This window comes from Vidua macroura, chromosome 2 (genome assembly GCF_024509145.1).
Source record: "Vidua macroura isolate BioBank_ID:100142 chromosome 2, ASM2450914v1, whole genome shotgun sequence".
Classification (NCBI taxonomy): domain Eukaryota; kingdom Metazoa; phylum Chordata; class Aves; order Passeriformes; family Viduidae; genus Vidua; species Vidua macroura.
This window is the reverse complement of record NC_071572.1, coordinates 28,492,774-28,513,375: the sequence shown is the minus strand read 5'-3', so window position 1 is coordinate 28,513,375 and position 20,602 is coordinate 28,492,774. Positions and strand designations below refer to the sequence as shown.

The following is a 20,602-nucleotide window of genomic DNA, read 5'->3' as shown; positions in this document are numbered from 1 at the left end:
CCAAAGGACAAAATCCCTTTTTGTCAGGTACATTTATTTCTTTGGGAGAATAAAAAACACCTTTTTTTTTTTTTTTTTTTTTTTTTTTTCCTGTTGACCTTGGGCAAATGAGCTTCTTGCCCTGGCAGAAATGAAATGAATGATAAATGTAGAGAGTGTCTTTGCTGAGTAATGGAGCTGCAGCATAGGCTTTCCACAGAGGTTTTCTCCTGCACAGCCCGAGGCAGCCCGAGGACCCCTGCTGTTCATTTAAATAGGTATGTCAAATCTGCCTCGAAACGCCGCTGGTTTGATCTGTGGTAATATTTGTGAAGGTTCCATATGGACTTGAGCCCCCTGCAGTGCTAAGAAATAATGTACAACGCTTCATGGTGCAGACGCAAATTTTCTCTGAAAAGGGATGCAATGCTGCGTTTTAGCTGTCGGAGAGGATGATGGAGCTGACGCGCTAGGCCTGTCAACTTGTTACACGGATGGGTTGCACGCAGCAAGGCTGTGGAAAATCTGTGCCTTTTAACTTTTCTACTTAATCACGGTTGTAGCATTGCCTTTAGACTGTATGCTACATTAATTCTCTTCTTGCCTTCTGCCTTTCATCCCAAGTTTCACGGAAAAAAGTAAAGCATGCAGGTCTTGTAGAGGAGCCTTATCAAACAGCTGTCATCTGACAAGTCATTTGCATTTGTTTTGGCTGAAACAGAGCAACCCAAGGGCAAGATGTTTTGTTGCATTCCATCATAATGAAGAAATTACAAATTTTACAAGGAGCACAAGTTTATTTTTAGCTCTTCCTAGCAGTTAGAGTATGCAAGCTTGCCTTGGAAATCTCTGAAAGTATAGTGCGCGTTTTGTTTCTAAGAGCGTGGCAACCACCTTCAAACAAATGGCCTTGACAAATGCATTTTTCATTAGTATAGGATACTTGAGTGTTCTTCAACTCTTTCTGAATATTTTCATTAAATAGGCTTATATCAATGTAAATCCATTAAGTGAGATTTAACAGAGTTTTTTTCTAAGTTGGCCAAATGAAAGCCAAAATCTGCATGAAATTCCCAACATTGTTTAGTAAACTAATGTATATTTAACAAAATGTATTGCTAAGTCTCAAAGCTAATTAATTTGTCCAGAAAAGAGTTGTATGTTAATATAGCCTAGTGTAAGTAATCAATCCGATTTGAAGATGTCTTTTAAATTGCTACATTAAATCTAATAAACAGGATAAGCATATTATTTAGCTTACACTTTTATGCTATTAATTACTACATAGGCTTATGTGGAACTTGAATTTTGTTACCTGTTAGTTGTTATGTAACTGGGCATAGCATTATTGTTTATTGTTTATGCTTATAAAAATATTGTCCACTTACTGGAAATAAACTATCTTTGTACGTATTATAATTGCCAATTTACATGTTTGGCTTTCAATATGAAATGAACTATCATACAAGATATTTGTTACATGCATTATTGTTTTTGTTCTGCTTGTTGAATAAAGTTTAGCTGTAGGGAAAAGGACAATTTATTTTTCTTCTGATACACAGAAGACTGTTTATTGCATGAAACACAATTTCACAAACGTTTGATAGTATATTTGATCATCATTTCACTTAAAAGTTTTTTAGAATAATATCATTTTTGTAATGTGCAGAACAAGACAAAATGGTACCTTCATACCATTGTGCACAGGAAAATAGTAATTCCATGTAATCATGCTTCTTGTACATTTTTTAGAAATATCAGGGCTTATGGATTGAGGTAAACACTCTAACAATTGAGCATTTTAACTCTCAAAAGTATTCCAAAACTTAAAACCAAAGTGGTATGCTGAACTCAAAACACAAGAAACAAAGTGAAGTGCAAGCTGAGGTAAAATGTGAGCTCTGCAGCATATCTTAACTATAATTTTAACGAATTTTTCCCCCCATAAAAATCTCTTCTAGGGATTCATTTGCTGATTTTTTCCCTATTTTTTAATGCAGAGTAAAATAATTTTTTATTATTTTAAGTGTCCTTGTAGAAGTCTGAAATTTGATCTCTCTATTAGAAATGGAAGCGTTTCAGTACATAGTCAATCTTGTAAAATCAGCTATTTTGATTGTGCAATAGCTGAGTTTACAAGACACACAGATGTGTACAGTCATGAATTGGACTATTGAATCCTCAAGTGATTAGTAAAATCTTCACCTGCCAGCTTTGAAAAAGCAAGTGTGTCTTCAGAAGCTTTCTTTAGCTGTTGGGGAGTGAAGATTTGTCAGATAAATTGTTGGGCATTACATGTGATTCCTGATTTTGCAAAGGCGCATCCACATTACTTCACATGTGAGTGGTTCTTTCAGTCTGTTGGCTTTATCTCTATACAGAGATAAGATACGTTCATCAATTTTTTTTTAAGTACTTCAGACCAAAAATTTATGAGTTGCAAGTCCACTTTCATTGCCAGAAATATGTAGGAAATTATATTTAATATTTCTCTTACACTTGGAATTACTTTAAAATGTTGCTTGACTTCATCTCCCATGTACAGGGTTCTTTGTCTGAATAGACATGATTGCTGTAATTTAACCAGAACAGTTTAAAGAGATAATTTTAATTCTTAAAAGTGCACATTCTTAAAACTTAAACAGGCTGTGGAGTGTTGGTGTTCTTTGGGATTACCTAGGGAGGGTCTTCAGGCAAATTTTATTGTTGCTGCTGTTCTAAAACTTCTTGTCATTGTAACTGACAATTTCTGAGGCTAGAAAGTGGTAGATGGGAACCCATATCTCATTTTATATGCCTGTGTTTATCAATCGTTTCCAAATATGACAAAATCCTTAAGTCTTCTTCTAACTTGTGTCATGTTACTTGAAAATACTTGAGTTGCTGTTTAGAAGCAATTCTGACTGTAGTCAGTCTGTCTTAAGGTCACAGCTGTGATTACCTCCCTGTGTCCTTTTTAAAGGACTGTGTTGTAGCTGTGTTGAGCTCCTGTTCATGTGTTTTTGCTGACCATGCCAATAAATAAATATATATGTCAGAATGTATTGGAAGAGGATGGGTGTTTGTGAGGAGGCAGACAGGAGACTGCTTTTGCAGGTAGAGTGGTGACACCCTCTGCCTTTGAAGGCAAGAGGTAAGTCAAGAGTAGCAGTAAGGTGAAAAACCTCCATACACATTTATAAGACCTAATAAACCAGTATGTCTTCTAAGCATCTGACACCAAAATATCATCTTTGTGCCTGGCTTGACTTCTTCCTAATGCAGAAACTCATGGAGCTCATCGGATTCAATCTCTGACTGTTCCAGCTGAGCTCTCCCCATCTTGCTGAGGGACAGACACAGCCCTCCTTCCCCTTCTCTTCCCTCACTCTGTGGTCCCAAACAGAAGCTTCCATACTCATTCTATACCATGTCTTAACTACAGATACCTAAAAATTGCTTGGTGCAGGCACACCTCATGCTCTCTAACCCAAACTGTGTCTGCTTTTTATGTATAGGCAATAATTTTTGAAGCCTAATGGTCAGCTCTGAATGGAGTTGTTAAGATTGCTAGAGTGATGTGACATAAATCTTGCCCACAGTAGTGATACTGTATCTTGTTTCCTTAGAGGGCTACGGTTATATTTGTGAGGTTTGGAAATACTTGAAAATAGGATTTCTGCTCTTTCATGTAATGTTGCCTGTGTTTGAGGATAAATAAACTTTTTTTAAGTAGAAAAATTTTCCTAGTCCCTATCTGATACAATTACCTCATGAAAGATAAAAGATTTCTGAAAGGATAACTACTACTGTAATATATGAATTCTCATGCTATCTCAAAAGTGAAGGATTCTGTACTTTAAGATTTTAACTGTGGAATTATTTTAAAAATACTTTGTTCCACTGTACCATTAAAAATGTGATCAGTGACCTGCGTCAGAGACTTCAGTGAGTTGTCCCTATATAAATGCTTTGAGTGCAGCTCAGATAACAATCTGTTCTTTGTTCATACATTTTAAGGACAAATATTTTTAGTGTATGTGCAGGTGTATTTTATATTAGTGAAAAAAGCAGCTTGAACAGTAGGTGTTTATAACTAAGCAAGGGGCTTCTATTCTGTGGTTATTTTTAAGCTTTTGCAGATATTTCACTGCATCCTGTTATAAATCCCAGTTTTATGTTAAGAACTAATATTTCATTAGTTAATATCTGACAGCCCAGAGCTGTCTCATGTTTCTTCCTTTACTGTTTCTTTGTAAGTGATACAAATAAAAATCCCCAAACCATTGTTTCTTGTCCCCACTAATTCTTACCCTGTTGTTTCTCTGTAGTATTTGCTAAAACTCATACTAGTACGGTATAGGAAAGTGACTCTAAGCTTTCTATTTCCCTCCTAAATGAAAGTAAATTATTTGGCATAGAAGTACTTAGTTGTAGTACAACTGTCCTGTTGTTTCAATATAATTTATAATTTTTTCTCCAAATACTCCTATTTACCTTTGCATTTGGATTCACTGTTGTAATTAAGAGTATTAGAGGTTATATTTTTAGAACAAGTAGTCTTCATAAGTTTCTGAACTGAAAAAACCCTAAAAATACTTTATTTAAAATGTATTTCTTCTGAAATATTTTTATTCTGACTTTTTTGAGTATTTTCCATGTTTGTTTTTTTTTTTCTTGAAGTACTAAATCACTGTCACACCATTGTTTGAAAATAATAACATAGCTAAGAATTTTGAGAAAACTATTTAAAAACACTGAAGAGTAAGTCCATCTGCACAGTTGAAAGAACAGAAATTTTTGCTATGGTAAATGTGCAACCTTATATCCATGTAGGCATGCCAGGGTAAGAAGTTGTGACTGATACAGACCACCAGTAAATCTGACACTTCTACATGTACAAAAATCCTAGCTAAATAAAATTTACATCCGTCTTAAACCTTGTCAGTATTCTGAGGCAGTCAAACCAAAATGTGAATGTACTGTTGAAATTATTATGCAGTGTGTTTTGGAGTTGCATTCATTATACAAATGTATAATGTAGTTCTCTTTCTGTATACAGTTGAGATTTTTTTTACAAGCATATGTAAGAAGGCAAAAAACACTGTTGCAGAATTCAAAATCAATAATTTTGAACTGCACATGATTTTTTTTTGTCAGAGCTCTGCTTGTTTTCTCACCTCTGTATTTTAAGTGTTTGAAGAGTAAAACCATTTAAACATGTGCTTTAAGTAGCAAAATTTAAATATTAAATGAAAAAAATCTATTTAAATACTTCTTCCCTATGCATTTAAGGAAACATATGAAAAATTGCTGAGTGTTCAGAAGCATCAAGACCAACTGATAGCTCAAGACCTTCCTCTTCAGAAGGAAAAAAGGTAAGCTTCCAATTAGAAGGAATATTGGTAGCCATTTACTTGATGTGCTCTCATATTCTGTTTTGGCACTTCTGATAGTTCCCCACGCTACTTGCCTTCTATTCCACAAACAGATTTTCAGGCTTTTGCTCTATTCCTTGTGTAGTATTTGTATGGTAATTTCAGGTTGAAAAGTTTTACCAGATATGTGTGGAGCACTCACTTCTTATTGTTAGAGTAAGGAAACACCATCTATTTCTTGTACTCTTTAAACTCCCTCTGCTCTTTTCAATATTCTTTGCTTTATAAAAGTTCTGAAGTGTGATTTGAAAATAAACAGAAAATATCCAGAATTCTATGTTTCTGTATGAAACATATGTATATTCATATATATGAATGTTTTTTATATATATATATATAAAACATATATTCTGTATGAATTTTCTAATTATGTCTTTTATTAAAGCATTTCAAAAAAAGGAGGTAAACTTTTTATCAAAAAACAAGGGCTTTTAAAGTACCAACTACATTGTTCCTGCTTTTAAAATCTCAAGATCTAAGGCTGAGCTCTTTAGTAGTCTTTAATTACAGTTCTTGAATATTTTAACTTACCAATATTTAAATTTAAGAGTCTCTAAATACTTAATTTCTCTGTTTTTCTTCTAATGGCTTTGAACAGAAATCATCAAAACCTAGTAATTTTAGAAAAGCTCTTTTGGCTGGATTTCTTTAATTATCACCACTATTATTAATTGAATTTAATATCTCTTTTTTTCTGTTTAACTTCTCTGGTTAAGTTCTTCATCTAGTTAGCCACTGGACAGAAAAGCTCCATGTCAGCCAGAAACTCTGGGAAATCTACAGTTGTTGGTTTCTAAGTGTGTCCAGTCAGGATATGCCTTTAAGTCCTGTTTGCTCCTCTTTGACTGTAGTCTTGATTTTTTTGAGATTTCTTGCAATGATTTTATATTAGAAAATGAGTTAAGCAAGTGTTTTAAAGAAATGGCTGCAGCTAGGAAGTTTTGGTTTAGGCATTTACTGCTTTTCTGTATAGTTACTTTTTTCCCAGTCCCGAGTTGTTTTTATCTTTGTTCTTGCTGTGCTTTTTCTAGCCAAATTTATGCATTGCTCCAGGAGCACATCGTGTTGGTTTGTCACTTCTTCATTTCAGCCATTTGTTATTTATGTTAGGAAGAGAAAGGATTAATTTACTGAGATTATTTCAATTTCTTAAATAACAGAAGTTCATGTTTCTTCATGATATAAATAGCATTCTGTGACCCACCGAATGTTTTATTACAGATTTGTGTTAGGTTCTGAGCAGACAAGAGAACAAACGTATTTAGTTTCTTGCTGCATGCTCCTGAATAATAGCCCGACTCCGTACAGAGCTCAGCCAGTGGATTTACTGATGTGAAAAACAACCTAAAGCTAGCCAGAGATGAAAGGTTTTTTCCCTGTTAGGTTTGTAAAGCTCAGAGAATTTAAAGAATTTTTGATACTTCTCACTCTGGATATGGTACTTCCTCTGAGATTAGTCTGGATGGGATAATATATCTCCTAAGTATAGGTAGAGGGTTGGTGGGAAGGGTTATTTTTTTGGTTTGAGAGGCATGGAGGTTGTTGGGGTTTTTTTCCCAGAAAATATTCTATTGTGAATGCATTCTGTAATATTAACTGTAGGGTTAGTACCTGATCTGAACTACCTCAAGTTTATAGCTTTTCACATGCAAGAAATTTTTTTCCAGCTTCAGTGGAAGTAACAAGTAACAATATGTAAGTGTAAGTATATACTTGAGTCTGTCAGGATTGGAAGCTTTTTAAAATTAAAATCTGCATTGTTTCTAAATAATCCTTTCTCATGTCCTGACTCAGAAAAGCATTAATATGCATGCTTGAGAAGTAGTACTCCTTAAAAACACCTTCAGAAGGAGTGTTTTACTGAATCACAGCTTCCTTCATGCTGCTGAAAGCAGCATGTTTCTAAAAAACCTGAGGAGTTAAGAAGCTAGTTACATCTTTGCCTTAAATTTACTTGATAATGTTGGTATGTATTTTTATGGCTGTTCAGTTGGTCACTTCATATCATATATATTTCAAAGATTTACTTCAAACATTGGGTTTTCTTTGCATTAGCATCTCTGTATGAGGCTGTTCTCTTAGAAATTTCTACTTTTGCTATCATCAGTGCAGTCACTGTGCTGAGCAGCTCAAGATTACCCAGTAGATAGAAGACAGGGTGTCACTGCTACTTTAGTACTTTGACTATGCTTACTGCTAGTGCCATTCTTTATATTGATCAGAAAAGACCAGTGGCAAAAGAATTTGATTTTAACATTCTGCCTTTGATTTTGCTCTGTGCTGCTAGTATACCAAATTTTTCTTGGCAGCAGGTTTTCAAAAGTAAGTTGTAAGTTGGGGGGAAGACCACTTCCTATTACAGTATTATTCTAATTCAATCTCTGACTTCAATAATATGAATAATGCATAGCTGATACTCATAATGGTCATGTGGTTAATTCAATACATGAAGTTACCATACCTTTCAAAAGGCAGATCTTTTAAAATCAACGTAGGCTTTCCCATGTTTACCATAGGAATGTGATCTGCATTCATTTGGAATGCATTCATAATGGAAAATGTATTTCTGAACGAAGACTCACCGTATGTGTGGTCTTTTGTGATGTAACTCTAATTGCATGGTTAATTAAAGGAAGAATATATGTGATATTTTAAACAGAAACCTGGCTGGCAGCAGATGGCTGACTAAGATTGAATTGGAAGAAATGTTGTTAGAAAAAGTGTCAGATGATGATGTAAGTAATTAATCTTCCCAATCTTAAGGAGGTTTGTATCTTAAAAATATGGACTCTGGGTGCATTTTTGGATACTGGAAAGGTATTATTCAGAAGGAGGTGCTCTTCAAAATAGTTTTCTGTTTTCTGATGAAGTCTATATATGTTCACAGCACTGTCACATTCATGTTGTTTTGAAGTGACTTGTCTTAATATTTTTTATCTAGCACAATACAGAACTCTTAAGTACTTTCCATTGTTACTACCATAATTTAGTTTTTCTCCTGGCAAGATTGTGAGACGTAGAGCACTCGTTCCTTGATATCGAATTATGTGGTCAGGAATGGGTTATAAGAATTTATTATAGAAATAAATAGTCATTTATTGTAGTTACAGATGAAAAATAGGCAGGGCTAGAACTGCTGTTACTAATTGTAGAGAAGGGGTAAATATTCAACATGGGGAAATGCAATAGATTTGTACAGTAGTAAACCTGCACAGAGTTAAGTTATTTAATGTTAAGGATGACATGGTAATGATAGAAAAATCACAGAGGGCTTACTAGAAATACGGAGTCCTTTTTCTTAGTGATTGATTACAAAATCAAATAACAGAAACAAGACACAAAGCTGTAGAGATCTGTGGTTTGACATAGATATCTCCTGTTACATTCTCCTTGGTATGAATATGGTGGGAGAGAGGAGAGTTTTGCAGTTTCCTCAGTGTCTGCAAACTGTATCACTCTGTAGGTTTGGAGTCATCCTTTACATCTATCTCTGGGGATAAGACTATTCATCCTAATAGTCATACACTTTTTTCTCATTCAGAGCTTTTCTCTACAGTCCCCTGAAAAGCACTGGATTTTGTAACAGCAGGTTCAATCTATGTGGCCAGGTTTTGGAAGCTTGAATATGACAGTACCAGAGAATGTAACTCTATTTGTCTGAACATTCCAAGTGTTTTCTCACCTAGAAGCAGTGTTCCTCAATCTTGTCTGTCCTGTGAACAACAGCTTTGCAAAAATAGCATAACAGCAGCAAACATGCCCTTTGCTCAGTTGTCATCTGGAACAGTGGCATGTGATGGCTTCCTTGTCTGTGGGGGATGTAGAAAAGTCTCGAGCAGATTGTGGTCCATAAGCATAAGTTAGAAGTAGTTGTTGTAAATTCTCCATCCTGATAATACCCAGGAGACTTTCTCTACCTTACTTGCAGTAGAAGCCATAAAGACTTCAGTATTTTCAGTAGCTCCAGCATTTGGAATGGCTATTTTTCTTCTCCAAGTGTTAGGTCTACTTGTACAACCAGTTTGGTGTTCTTCACTGCTTGGTTTTAGTACATTCTGTACATTAGTACATTTTACATCTGTAAAAGTACATTGCAATAAACTTAAAAGAAAACCCAACCAACCAAAAACCTACACTAAACTCTTCTTTATACTGGTCTCTCCAATGTAAGACCACAAAGCTGAGTCTATAGTAAAAAACATTGTTTAAATATATTTGAAATGTCTCAGTATAAGCTGCCAGTCTTTCCTGTTCAAATTCTTACCTTTTGCCACTGCAACAAAAATTTCAGTGGTGTTTACATTATTAAACAAAATCAGATCTATTTAATTTTTTCCTTTTGCACTCTCCAAGTGAAAACTTGGAGAGTGCAAGTTCTACTTCTATAGTCTCTATAATTTTTATATGTTTTAATTTCCTTATTTCTGCCCTTCAAAGGCTTTATCACAAGTCTGTGTCATATTGTTAGGTAAAAGTATTTTTCAAGTGATGTCAAAGTTCCAGGGACTACTATTAAGTTACAAGAAAAGTAGTAATTTGGTGCTAGAGAAGACTCTGGTAAAAGAGTATAATAATAGATAATAATTTTATAAAAATTAAAGAGTACAATAAGTGCTTGTAAGTAAAAAAAACTTCAAAAATCAGGTTATGATATCTGTATGAAAAATCCATTTTTGATGGTATGATACCTTTATATCTGGTGACAGGTGTCTAGAGCTCCTGCCAGTTACACTTGGTAACAGGACATCCCAGATTTTGGTACAAATGGGTTAACACATTGGTGTGTACTTTTTAATCACATGTTGAAGAACTTTGGAGGGAGGTATAAGGGGGAAGGAGAACCACACTGTAGTGAAGGATAATTTATTTCAAGAGGTTGCCCTTTAAGTCAAGTATCTCTTGAATTTTTAAATACCTTGATTGTTCAGTTTTAAAGGAAATCATAAACATTAAAGTAACTCAACTTGAGCAGCCAAAGATGGGCATTTTTTGTGTATGTTATGAAATACAATAATTTATGAGATTCAGTTCAATGAAATAAAATTATTTCCAAATCAGTGAATATGCTGACTTACTAAAAAGTAGGTGAAAATCTTTTCCTATTTTAATAAAACAATAATAAAATATTAAGAGATCCCCCCAATGTTTTTTTTTTTTCTTTTTTTTTTTTTTAAGTGAGATGAACTTCATTTCAATACAGTAATCTTTATTAAAAAGGAGTTGGTTATGCTTTGGAGTAAAGTTTCACTCTTTTCTGAAGAAAGAACTAGATGTCTTTAGTTACACAGAAAATGAGGCAACTGCATGCTGTTCTTAAATAAGCATGTAGGTGCAAAAGTGTCATCTTGTCAGAAATCATCAATAAAAGAGAAGTAGGAAAGATCCATTAAATAAAAATAGGAAGTTTTCACAAATGCAATTACACTTGCATACTTTAATGAAGTCTTGTTGTCTTACAGTATTCAAGATTTATTAAACTCTTACAAAAATTGGTAGCATTGCCATGTGCTGACATCGAGGAGAATTATATACAGAAGTTTTCCAAAGAAGTTCCTGTGCAGTTGCAGAAGGTGGTTATTGAGCCCTTGCAGCATGACGAGCGAGGAGTGGCCTTCAGCACTGGGGAAGGTAATCATTTCAAGTTGGTTTGTAACGATGTAGACTTTTTTCCTCTTCACAATGCTTTCTTTATAGTATGTACAGCACTGCTGAAAACGTCGCTACTTCATTTTATATGCTCATATATATGTATACTGCATGTATAGCTGTTAGTGACGTTATGGAACACCAAGTTAAAACATGGACTGGTCAGAAAGTACAAGTTTTTGCCCAGACTCCTATCATCTGTTTTTTTATATGTATTTCTATACAGTGATAACTCTGTAGAGAGGACCCCCATTGGGTTACAGGTTGTGGGAACTGGTGAACATAAAGATTGGAGGACTTCACAAACAAATACGAATAGTTCCATTGATGTAACAGTGTTGTTGCTTAGTATAAAAATGGCATGCTTTGACTAGTGAGTAATCTTTATCATGACTTTTGTAGGCAGTCCAGCAAAGGGGAACTTTGAAGACGCAAAGAATAAATAGCAAGGCATTTAGATATTTACAAACACCTAGGAATATGTGAAGAAGAAATTTCTAAATACAGGACAGAGATGGATAATAGGATATTGATCATTCATACTGAGATGGAGGGGATGTTAGACAAAAGCCATGAAGGTCTCTGTATGTTCTTAACACAGGCTGTTATGTTTTCATTGGGGAGACACACATTTGGAAAGCAATACAGGATATAGGATATGAGTGGTTGCATAGAAAAAATGTGACAACACCATGTATAGAAAAGGCTGATGATTTTCTGGACAAAGCATGTGTGCACACACACTTTATGCTGTACATTTAAGAGGAATCTTAGAGATGATGGGTATTATGCAGCAGGCAGCAGATGATAATAAGAACAAAGGTCACAGAGAATTTGAGATTCAGAATGGCTAGAGAGCTGCTTTACCGGGGTTGTCTTCAAGATTACATGACAAAAAAGATGTGAGAGCAGCAAACCATGATTTAATTTGCACTGGTTTTCAGTAGTATCTTCAGAACAGTAGTTAATGAAGTTTGATGAGCATGCAACCCATGTGATTTAAGAAAAGCCACCAGGTGTAATAAGTTCAAAACCAGTCTTGTTTGTGCCCCATCACCCCCAAAATGAAGAAGAATGTCTTATTTGTTTCATAATTCCTTTATCAGAATGATTGCTTCCTTTGTGCTGAAGGAGATCGGTTTCCCAACACACACTTCTCCCCCACTTAACAGACATTGATTGAAATATATTGAAAGATAGTTGTTCTTTGTTTGCATTTTTTTTTTCTTACCTCAGCCTGTAAAACCAAACAGCTGGCACTGTATGAATGTGATGAGATTTGTTTAACTACTTGGGCACTTGAAGTTCTGGAGAATATTGAAGCCTCATAAAATATTTTATTTAATTCCTTTAAGGTAAAAGAAAAACTGCCAGAGCTACTGCAGTAGTTTATGACAATGGGACTGGGAAAATTACAGTGAATGGAGTAGACATTTTACATTACTTCCCAGTGCTGCAGGACAGGTGAGAGCGCTATGAAATGCTGTATTTTACTGTAATTAAATTATTCCAGCAAAAGTATTGCCATACAGTTACATGCTGATGCTATGTTGAGTTTGTGTTCTTGTCTCTGTATAAATATCTATTTCATAAAAATGTGTCTTGCATTTCCTCCTGATTTTCAGGAGTTTACTGATAGGCAAGCCTTGATCTGTGTTCCTTGCCTCCCCTTTTCTGAAGGGATGCAAAAACCAAGAGCACAGACTGTTCTAACAGTTCAAATTTTAGTCCCCTTAGAAAGGGCTTGAAATTTTTCTAAAAATAAATAATAAACATTATCTTTAAGTATTTCACAAGAGATTTGCAAATTGCATGCATGTATAATTACTCTGGTATACAGTAACATTGTAGAAGCAAACAAGGTGAGGCTGTTCATGTAAAACTTCAGATTTTGAAGGATGTGCACAGTCTGATACAGAGAAGACTTGTCATTAAGCTGACATAAAGTTTCTATTCCTAATGTGATTTTATATTGTGATTTTTAACCTCAAGAATAAAGGGAATGGTTGCTCAGTTTCAGATATCCAGAGCTGATGGATCTTGGCTTCCTTAGAGAAGTAGTGGAATAAAAGTAGTTGTAAAACTGAGCTTAAAAACCATTGGCAGTTGGAATATGCTCCTAGCTGCTAATTTCCTGTTGATGCCTTTCTAGACCTCTGCTCAAAAGTTAACTATATTTTTTGTATATACAATGATAAGAAATGTGTATAGCATAGAACTTTATGCACATGAATTTTTTATTTTTCTTTTTTTTTTCCTTAGGGAACAGTTATTGTTCCCTTTCCAGTTTCTTGGCAGAATTGGAAAACATGATATGGTTTGCACAGTCTCTGGTGGAGGAAGATCTGCACAGGCTGGAGCAATACGTTTAGCCTCTGCAAAAGCCTTAAGGAGTTTTGTGACAGAAAAGGAGGTGGAATTCATGAGGCAAGGTAGGAATTGAAATTATTTCGATGTTTCTTACTGTGTTTTTGGTAATTAACAGAATTAATACAAGGATCATTAAGGATCAGATTTGAGTAAATAATCCCAGTGAAACCTTGTGTATTGTATGAAAGGGATGTGCATTGATTTATAGACTGTTTTCACTTGTTTCCTAGCATCCTTTGTGTACATATTGGATGACTTCTCAAGCATTTTTCCATCTGTTCATGACCTCTTTTAGGTCTATTAACCAGCTTATATTGACTCAACGTAGAATCACAAAACATGAATGTGTATTCACTACTAAATAAATCTGGATCAGACATTAGTGAGCTGTAAGATACCAAGATTGCATTTTGTTTTATTTTGTTGGTCGCATCTTGTTTCATGTTTTAAAAAATTTTCTTCTCCAACATAAATGCTGGAGGGTTGGCTTTGAAGAGAGAGTAATGAGCAACATACTGCATGCAACTAGCCAAACTGAGGGAGCTTCTCTCCTCTCTTGCAACATAAGTTACCTAGGATAAGATAAAATTTACTTAGATAACTGCAGGATTTGATGCTTCTCAGTGATGAGATGTCTATGCTGTTTCAGCAAATGCAGAGTTACAAACGGTGAGCTTTTAACTATGCTCTTTCTGGACTAGTAGCAAGAATACCTGCCTGTGTTAGTGGCAGAACAGCTGTGATTTTTTTCACTCTATTGCCAGCCATGAAACAAAACCTGTGTTCATGCTTTGCAACAAGTTTCTTTGACTGTACCTTTTCAACACTGGCAAGTATAACTTGCTAGGAAGACCCTTGTAAATAGACATTGTAATGAGTTTGGTATCTTTACGGAGATCAGGTAATTGTGAACATGTTTGGGATGTTGCCAAATACACTTTTAAGTATATTTATATATATAAATGTATTTGTACTTACATATAAATATAACACATAACAGTGGTCTTCAGAACGGGGAATGTGCAACTGATCCATTGGGATTCAGTAAGAATGTGTTGTATATAATTCATAAGTGAATAAATACATATATTTGGGAGTACATGCTCAAAAATACAGTTAGGACTGCATGATCAAAAAAGTTTGGAGACCACTGCTTTCAGGGCCTAAGCAATATGGGTGGATAAAAAACAATGAGTAGTTATTTTAGTGGTGTATAAAGGAAAATGTGAATGAAGTTCAGTTACTAAAGAGAGGTTAAAATGTTAGAGGATCTGATGATACTCCTTTCAGTGTTTTGTTGTTCTGAACCTTTAGCCCTCTAGATCATACAAATCATACTGTTAGTGAAAGTCATGCTTACACGTAGCATACCTGTAATATTAACTAGTAGCAGTAAATAAATGGGGTTTTTTTCTGTGTTTTGTAGCTGGATTACTAACAGTTGACCCACGTGTGAAGGAACGAAAAAAGCCTGGTCAAGAGGGACCCAGACGGAAATTCACCTGGAAAAAGCGATAAGTCTTGAGTATTTAAAGAGTGACAAAGTGCTACCACAATTTCAAAACATACTGATTTATGATCTAAAAGTGTTGTCTGAATATATTTAGTAATAAAGACTTTTTTTCCCTTTATAATTATTATGTCTTCTGTTTAAAAAGCAACAAACAACTCTAAATTTATTTAAAATTGTGGAAAATCATGGTGCAGTTTGATGGAATGCTAAATCTAAAATAGTCACCAAGTGCCAACTTTGCATCTTAACTCCAATGAAGTCAATAACAATTTATGAAACTGTTGGTGGATTATAACTTCTAAAAACCAGTCTATTTGTTTAATGATTTAGCAGTCTAAATTCTGAAATTAGACAGCTCCTAACCATGTATTTGGACATCTTCAATGTGCCTCCCTTTGTGCCTTGCAGGTATCTGAGGAAAAGAACAACTTCCAGCCTAAACTGTGGTGGAGTTGTGAAGTCAGTGAGAATAGTACTGACAATTGAGGGGATGTTGAGAGAGGAACTGTCACAGAGGATAACCTTTGCCTGTGGAATCAGTTGTCTCCAGGATGCTTCCCCAGGTTAAGTAGGGAGTGATTCAGAACAAGTACCTAAATTTAGGTTCTCTGAATCATCCTCTGGAGGAGTCAGTTTTTCTGTTCTTTCCCCAAATGCAGAAAGAGCTGGAGGGATTAAGCTGAAGTTGTCTTTTAGAACACTCTTCTCCACCCCTTACATCTCAAGGGGCCTGTTCAAGGAGGCATGTTCCGAATATGGCTAATGCACAAAGATAGCATTGGACTCTTTGCCAAATACAGTCATAACTTTTCTGTTTTAAAATCAGAAGCAGGAGGTGATGACAGTGCTGCCCACCTCCTGTCTATAATTGTAGCCTTCCAAAATAGATTAGTGGTTACAGTGCTCACCCAAAAGCTTAAGGTTTTGGTTTATTGCCAACTTCCTTCCTGGGACAGAGGTCAAATTCTTTCAAGGAAGAGTATATCCTTCATCTGTCCTATAGGAAGTGGGCCACAGCTAAAAAGAAGATAAAGTTTATCTCACCAGGAAAAGCAGAAAAATACAACTCAGTAGTTTGAATAACAGGGCACTTTCCAGCTTTCTTTTGATTTAGAACACTTGAGTACTTTGAATTCTTTCTCCCAGCCAGATTTTTTAAGCGCTAGAGTACCTGCTCTGCTTCTTACTTGCTGTAGGTCATACCAAAATCCACACCTCAGAGGTCACAAAAGGTGCCAGCAGGTCACTGCAGGTGATAAGCAACTATAAGTGATGTGTACAGGTCATTATTTTCCCAAGCAACAGAGGGGGAAACAGGGGGCAACAAATAAATAGACCTCATCAGCTGAGCAAAACAGAGGAGGTCAGAAACTGGGTATGCATTCTTGACTGACATGTTTGTGATTCCTCTTCCCAAAGCCTGTGCTTCTTTTTAACTTCTGTTCCATGAGAATACTCTAAACTTGGACAAGATTTCTCATTGCTAAGGTAGTTCATCTTAATCAGAATACATAAGACTGAAATTACCCAAATGGACGTTGTAGTAAGTTGGGTGTTGGCCTCTTTTCCAAAGTAGCAAGTGATAGAATGAGAGGAAACTGCCTAAAGTTGTGCCAGGGCAAGTTTAGATCGGATATTAGGACTACTTTCATCACCTAAACGATTGTCTAGCACTGGATCAGGTTGTCCAGGGAAGTGGTGGAGTCTCCATCTCTGAAGGTATTTATAAGACACGGGGATGTGGTGTTTGGGGACGTGGTTTAGTGGTGGGCTTGGCACCACTGGGTAAATGGTCAGACTCTGAATTTAGAGGTCTCTTCCAATGCAGAAGATTCTGTGACTGGTTAAATCAGTTTCATCAGCTGAGGCATTCACCTGTCCCTTTGAAAAACAAATGGGGTTTACATGAGATTCTACACTAAGGCAAATACAGAAAGGCTTAACTAGCATTTCTTTTAATTTAAATCTGAATTGCTTGTGTGTAGCAAAATAACCCTCTGTCATGTCTCAGTAGAAGTTGTGATTTGTAATAGAAACATTCATCCATGCTGAGACAGGTACCTAAGGATCCTTTTGCTGTGATCACATAATGAAATTAACATAATCACGTGGTCTTGAAGGTGCTAGCTGAAGAAAATTCTGAAGAGGATTAAATAGTAGAATTTGTATCATCTTCTCAAATGAGAATTGATCAGTTTGGCTACATTACTTGCCTCATTACTAGGCAAGAAGCTACAAGTGCAACAGCCTATCAGCACTTAAAACATGCACAGTCTTTTATCATGTTTTAAAGGAATTATTAGTGTTTTACCTCTCAAAAAAGTATGGCTATGGCCTTTGATGTTTTAACTGAGCAAAGAAAATGAGATAAAGATTCAGAATTTACCACAACATTTTAGGAAAGTCACTAGGAATACTGGTTAGTGCTATGCAGCCAGGTCACTTGCTTAATAGTTACCAGCTCAGGCTTTCAATTGAATCTGAAAGTGAGGCAAAAAAACATTTTTAAAAGAGAAAAAAAAAAAAAAAAAAAAAAAAAAAACCAAACAAGAATTGTACAGTTTGTTTTTTTCTTTTCATTTTTCATTTTACTGAAGTTCCTCTCAATAATCTGTAATACGTGTCAACATTTAGGAGTTAGGAAGTTAAATAGCTTTATTAAGAAAGATTACTATTATCTGTAGTGTTAAAGCTCATGAAAAGGTGAAACTACCGTTTTTTCACTCATTTTTGCAGACATCAGAACAAGTATCATGTGGGAGAACCAAATTTATCAGGGTTGTTAATTGTTGCTTGTGACAGCAGCACAGCAGTAGAATCAATTCATCAGTTTGAATAATCTGTTTTAACTTCCCGCTCCTCTTACTCCATTGCAATTCCAAAGTTATTGAGAGAAGCCTCCTGAACACCTGGCTTCTGTGTTCAAGCCACGCTTCTTAGGTCTCAGTTTTGAACACTTGCAATGTGGACCAACGTATCTCGCCAACAAGATTTCATAATTTACTGTCCTGTGACAGGTGCTTACACACTGAGCAGTAAAATATTTTCTGAATGTGGGCAAAAAATAATAAGCCCTCCATGCTTTTTGGGCAATGTATGTTGTGATTCATCCAGGCTATTTTTTGTTTAGTTCCTCTCCACCAAACTGATGGTTTTGCTGTAAGATACCAAAATTTTCTGTAAGACAAATGGAAGATGTCTGTGCCACCGTGTTCTGGTGCTTGTCCCGTTCCCTCGGTCTGCGGGGAGAGCTGGGGTGTCCCCGGTGCGGGCAATGCTGCCGCGCTGCCACGAGGTGGCGCAGTTCGCAACAGAATGCGGAGCCAGGAGTGGGATGAGGATACTTGGGAAGGGAAGGAGGAATCTTCTTCATGAGCACTGCTTCGATAACCACAGGTTAATGTGAGAATAAATGTATTGGGTTTCAAAAGGGTATAATCGAATCGTCTTTCCAGGACTTCTTTTTCTCATGACAAGAGAAAAGATTTTAGTGAGAAATAATAAAAATCTATTTTCAGTATGTAAGACATTCAAATTAATATTACATTGTGCTAAGAAATGCAAGCTGTTCTTTGAAGCTTGGAAATGGTACTGTAGCATTGTGCCAGTCATCAAAAATCATGGAATGGTTCTGGTTGAAGGGACTTTCAAAGATTATCTAATTCCACTCTTGCTGCCATTGGCAGGGATACCTTCCATTTGACCAAATGGCTCAAAGCCCCATCTAACCCAGCCTTGAACACTTCCAGGGATAGGCTGCCATAGCTTTTTGGAGGAACCTGTTCCTGTATCTTATCACCCTCATTGTAAAGAGTTTCTGCCTTATGTCCAACCTAAATCTACCCTTAGAAATCTCATACCAAACACATACATAACAAAATAAATACAATTATTTAAATAAAATGCCAGAAATCAGTTTTGGCTAAGGGGAGGGAGATTTGTTATTGAAACTGTGTTTTATTTGTACAGCTTCATAAAATTCTTATAAATATTGGAATTAATTTTCCAAGTATTCTCTGATATTTTATATGGATAAAATTCCTTGGGCTGGAATTGAAAGCATTTTTTATGCTGTGCTAGCACACAGTGGATATATGTTGTGGTATCTTACTAAATGTCCAGACAAACAAGTAAACATAAATCACTGCCCGTGTGCCTGCCCACATAAACAGTGTGGGAGCAGAACAAAACAAGCAAACAAATGGGCAGTAATGGGTTTAGATTTCATGGTGTTTAGTATCTGCCCTCAGTCACTGTGTCAGAAATCACCTTCACTGTTAGTTCTCAGTATTAAATACCCAAATGTTCAAGTCTTTCTGGTGGGTAATCCCAGTCCACCTGGCATTTCTCTCCTAGTTACCAGCCCCATCAGCTGTGATGGATGTTCTGCTGCTCTGCTGGGGACTTGCTTATTTTGAAGGAAGGAAAAAAACCTTGAGTGCTCCACTCACAGCACAGTGTATTTCAACACACTAAATCTTTGAGGCATTCAAGGTGTGTTCTGACTATTTCTTCATCATTTCAATAAATGTCACATTCAGATGCTGATGATACTGACATAATAAACCACGCAAGCAGAGTAGTGTGTGCTTGTCACATGTCCTGAGCAGACTAGTACAACACAGAAGCAATTTTCAGACTGAGAGATAATTAGCAGGAGGTACAAGATGGTTAAATCTTTCTGAAAGTGCTGATTTGCCTCTGAGGTCAACAAAAGCAAACTCTCCTTGGTTCCAGAACCAGTCCTGACACTTTCCTGCTGGCCTGGTAATACTTTACCTTAGTAACTGTTATAACTGACATAATGCTCAGGAAAAAAATTGACTGCACTAACAGTACCAGGCCAGAAATTATTACAAAAAATTACAACATGTCTTGGTACAGCCCTTATTTCAAGTCCCAGAGTAGCCCTGCAGATTTGGATTGGTGGCACCACTAAAACTTTGGCCAAATATGCCTAATTCCTTGAGTATCAGATTCCATATGGGCAATGGCAGCTGTAATGCTTTTGTACTGGTGGAGATGTCAACAGTATGTTTTTGTTGGTTTAAACTTGCATTCATATAACCTCAACTGAGGTTTTAGAGGAAAATATTTTACAAAGCAAGAATGAGTGTAGATTATCCATTGTCAACAATAAAATGGTAGGAATATTGTTACAGGCTGTGTAACAGAGAAAGAAGAGATCATTGCTTTGTAAAGGACCCTGTGTCTCTGTCTTACAAAACTCTTTTCACACTTGGTCTGAGCATGACATGCCCATTGCTGCAAGTGTGAGGTGAGCCATCAAAAGCCTCATGGAGTGCTCTTAGGCAGGAACAACAATGCCCAAGAAGGCTGTGACATGAATACTGACAGAGCTGTGTGAGACAAAACATCTGCTTCCTTCAACTTCATTGCAAAAGGAGAATGCAAGCACATGGTTGCACAATATCCTCCTTGCTCAGCTCACAAATAAAATCATAGGGCAGCTGGGCTGTCAGGATCTTACACCTTTCTGCTATGTGTCACCTGTCATGCTCAACCCGAGCTGCACACTCCCATCTCAGTGGTAAACTTTGGGGACAGCTGAGGAAAGCCCCAGGCATGCTGCTGCAGGGTGTGTTGCAGTTCAGGCATGCTGTTGGTGTGTTTGCTGTCTGGGTTTGCTGTGAGAGGGAAGTGAAGCTCAGAAAGA

General features: G+C 36.2%; 1 protein-coding gene across 2 annotated transcripts in view; it reads left to right on the top strand.

The window, feature by feature from the left end:
• Positions 1 to 15,046, top strand: part of MRPS9 (mitochondrial ribosomal protein S9) — a 33,988-nt gene extending 18,942 nt beyond the window's left edge. For both annotated transcript variants that reach the window (XM_053971996.1, XM_053971997.1), the window contains exons 6-11: positions 5,254 to 5,336; positions 8,056 to 8,131; positions 10,856 to 11,024; positions 12,398 to 12,506; positions 13,305 to 13,474; positions 14,839 to 15,046. In XM_053971996.1, the coding sequence (XP_053827971.1) occupies positions 5,254 to 5,336; positions 8,056 to 8,131; positions 10,856 to 11,024; positions 12,398 to 12,506; positions 13,305 to 13,474; positions 14,839 to 14,930 (699 nt within the window). In that variant the 3' untranslated portion in view covers positions 14,931 to 15,046. The remainder of the gene's footprint in view (positions 1 to 5,253; positions 5,337 to 8,055; positions 8,132 to 10,855; positions 11,025 to 12,397; positions 12,507 to 13,304; positions 13,475 to 14,838) is intronic.
• The last annotated feature ends 5,556 nt before the right edge of the window (positions 15,047 to 20,602 follow it).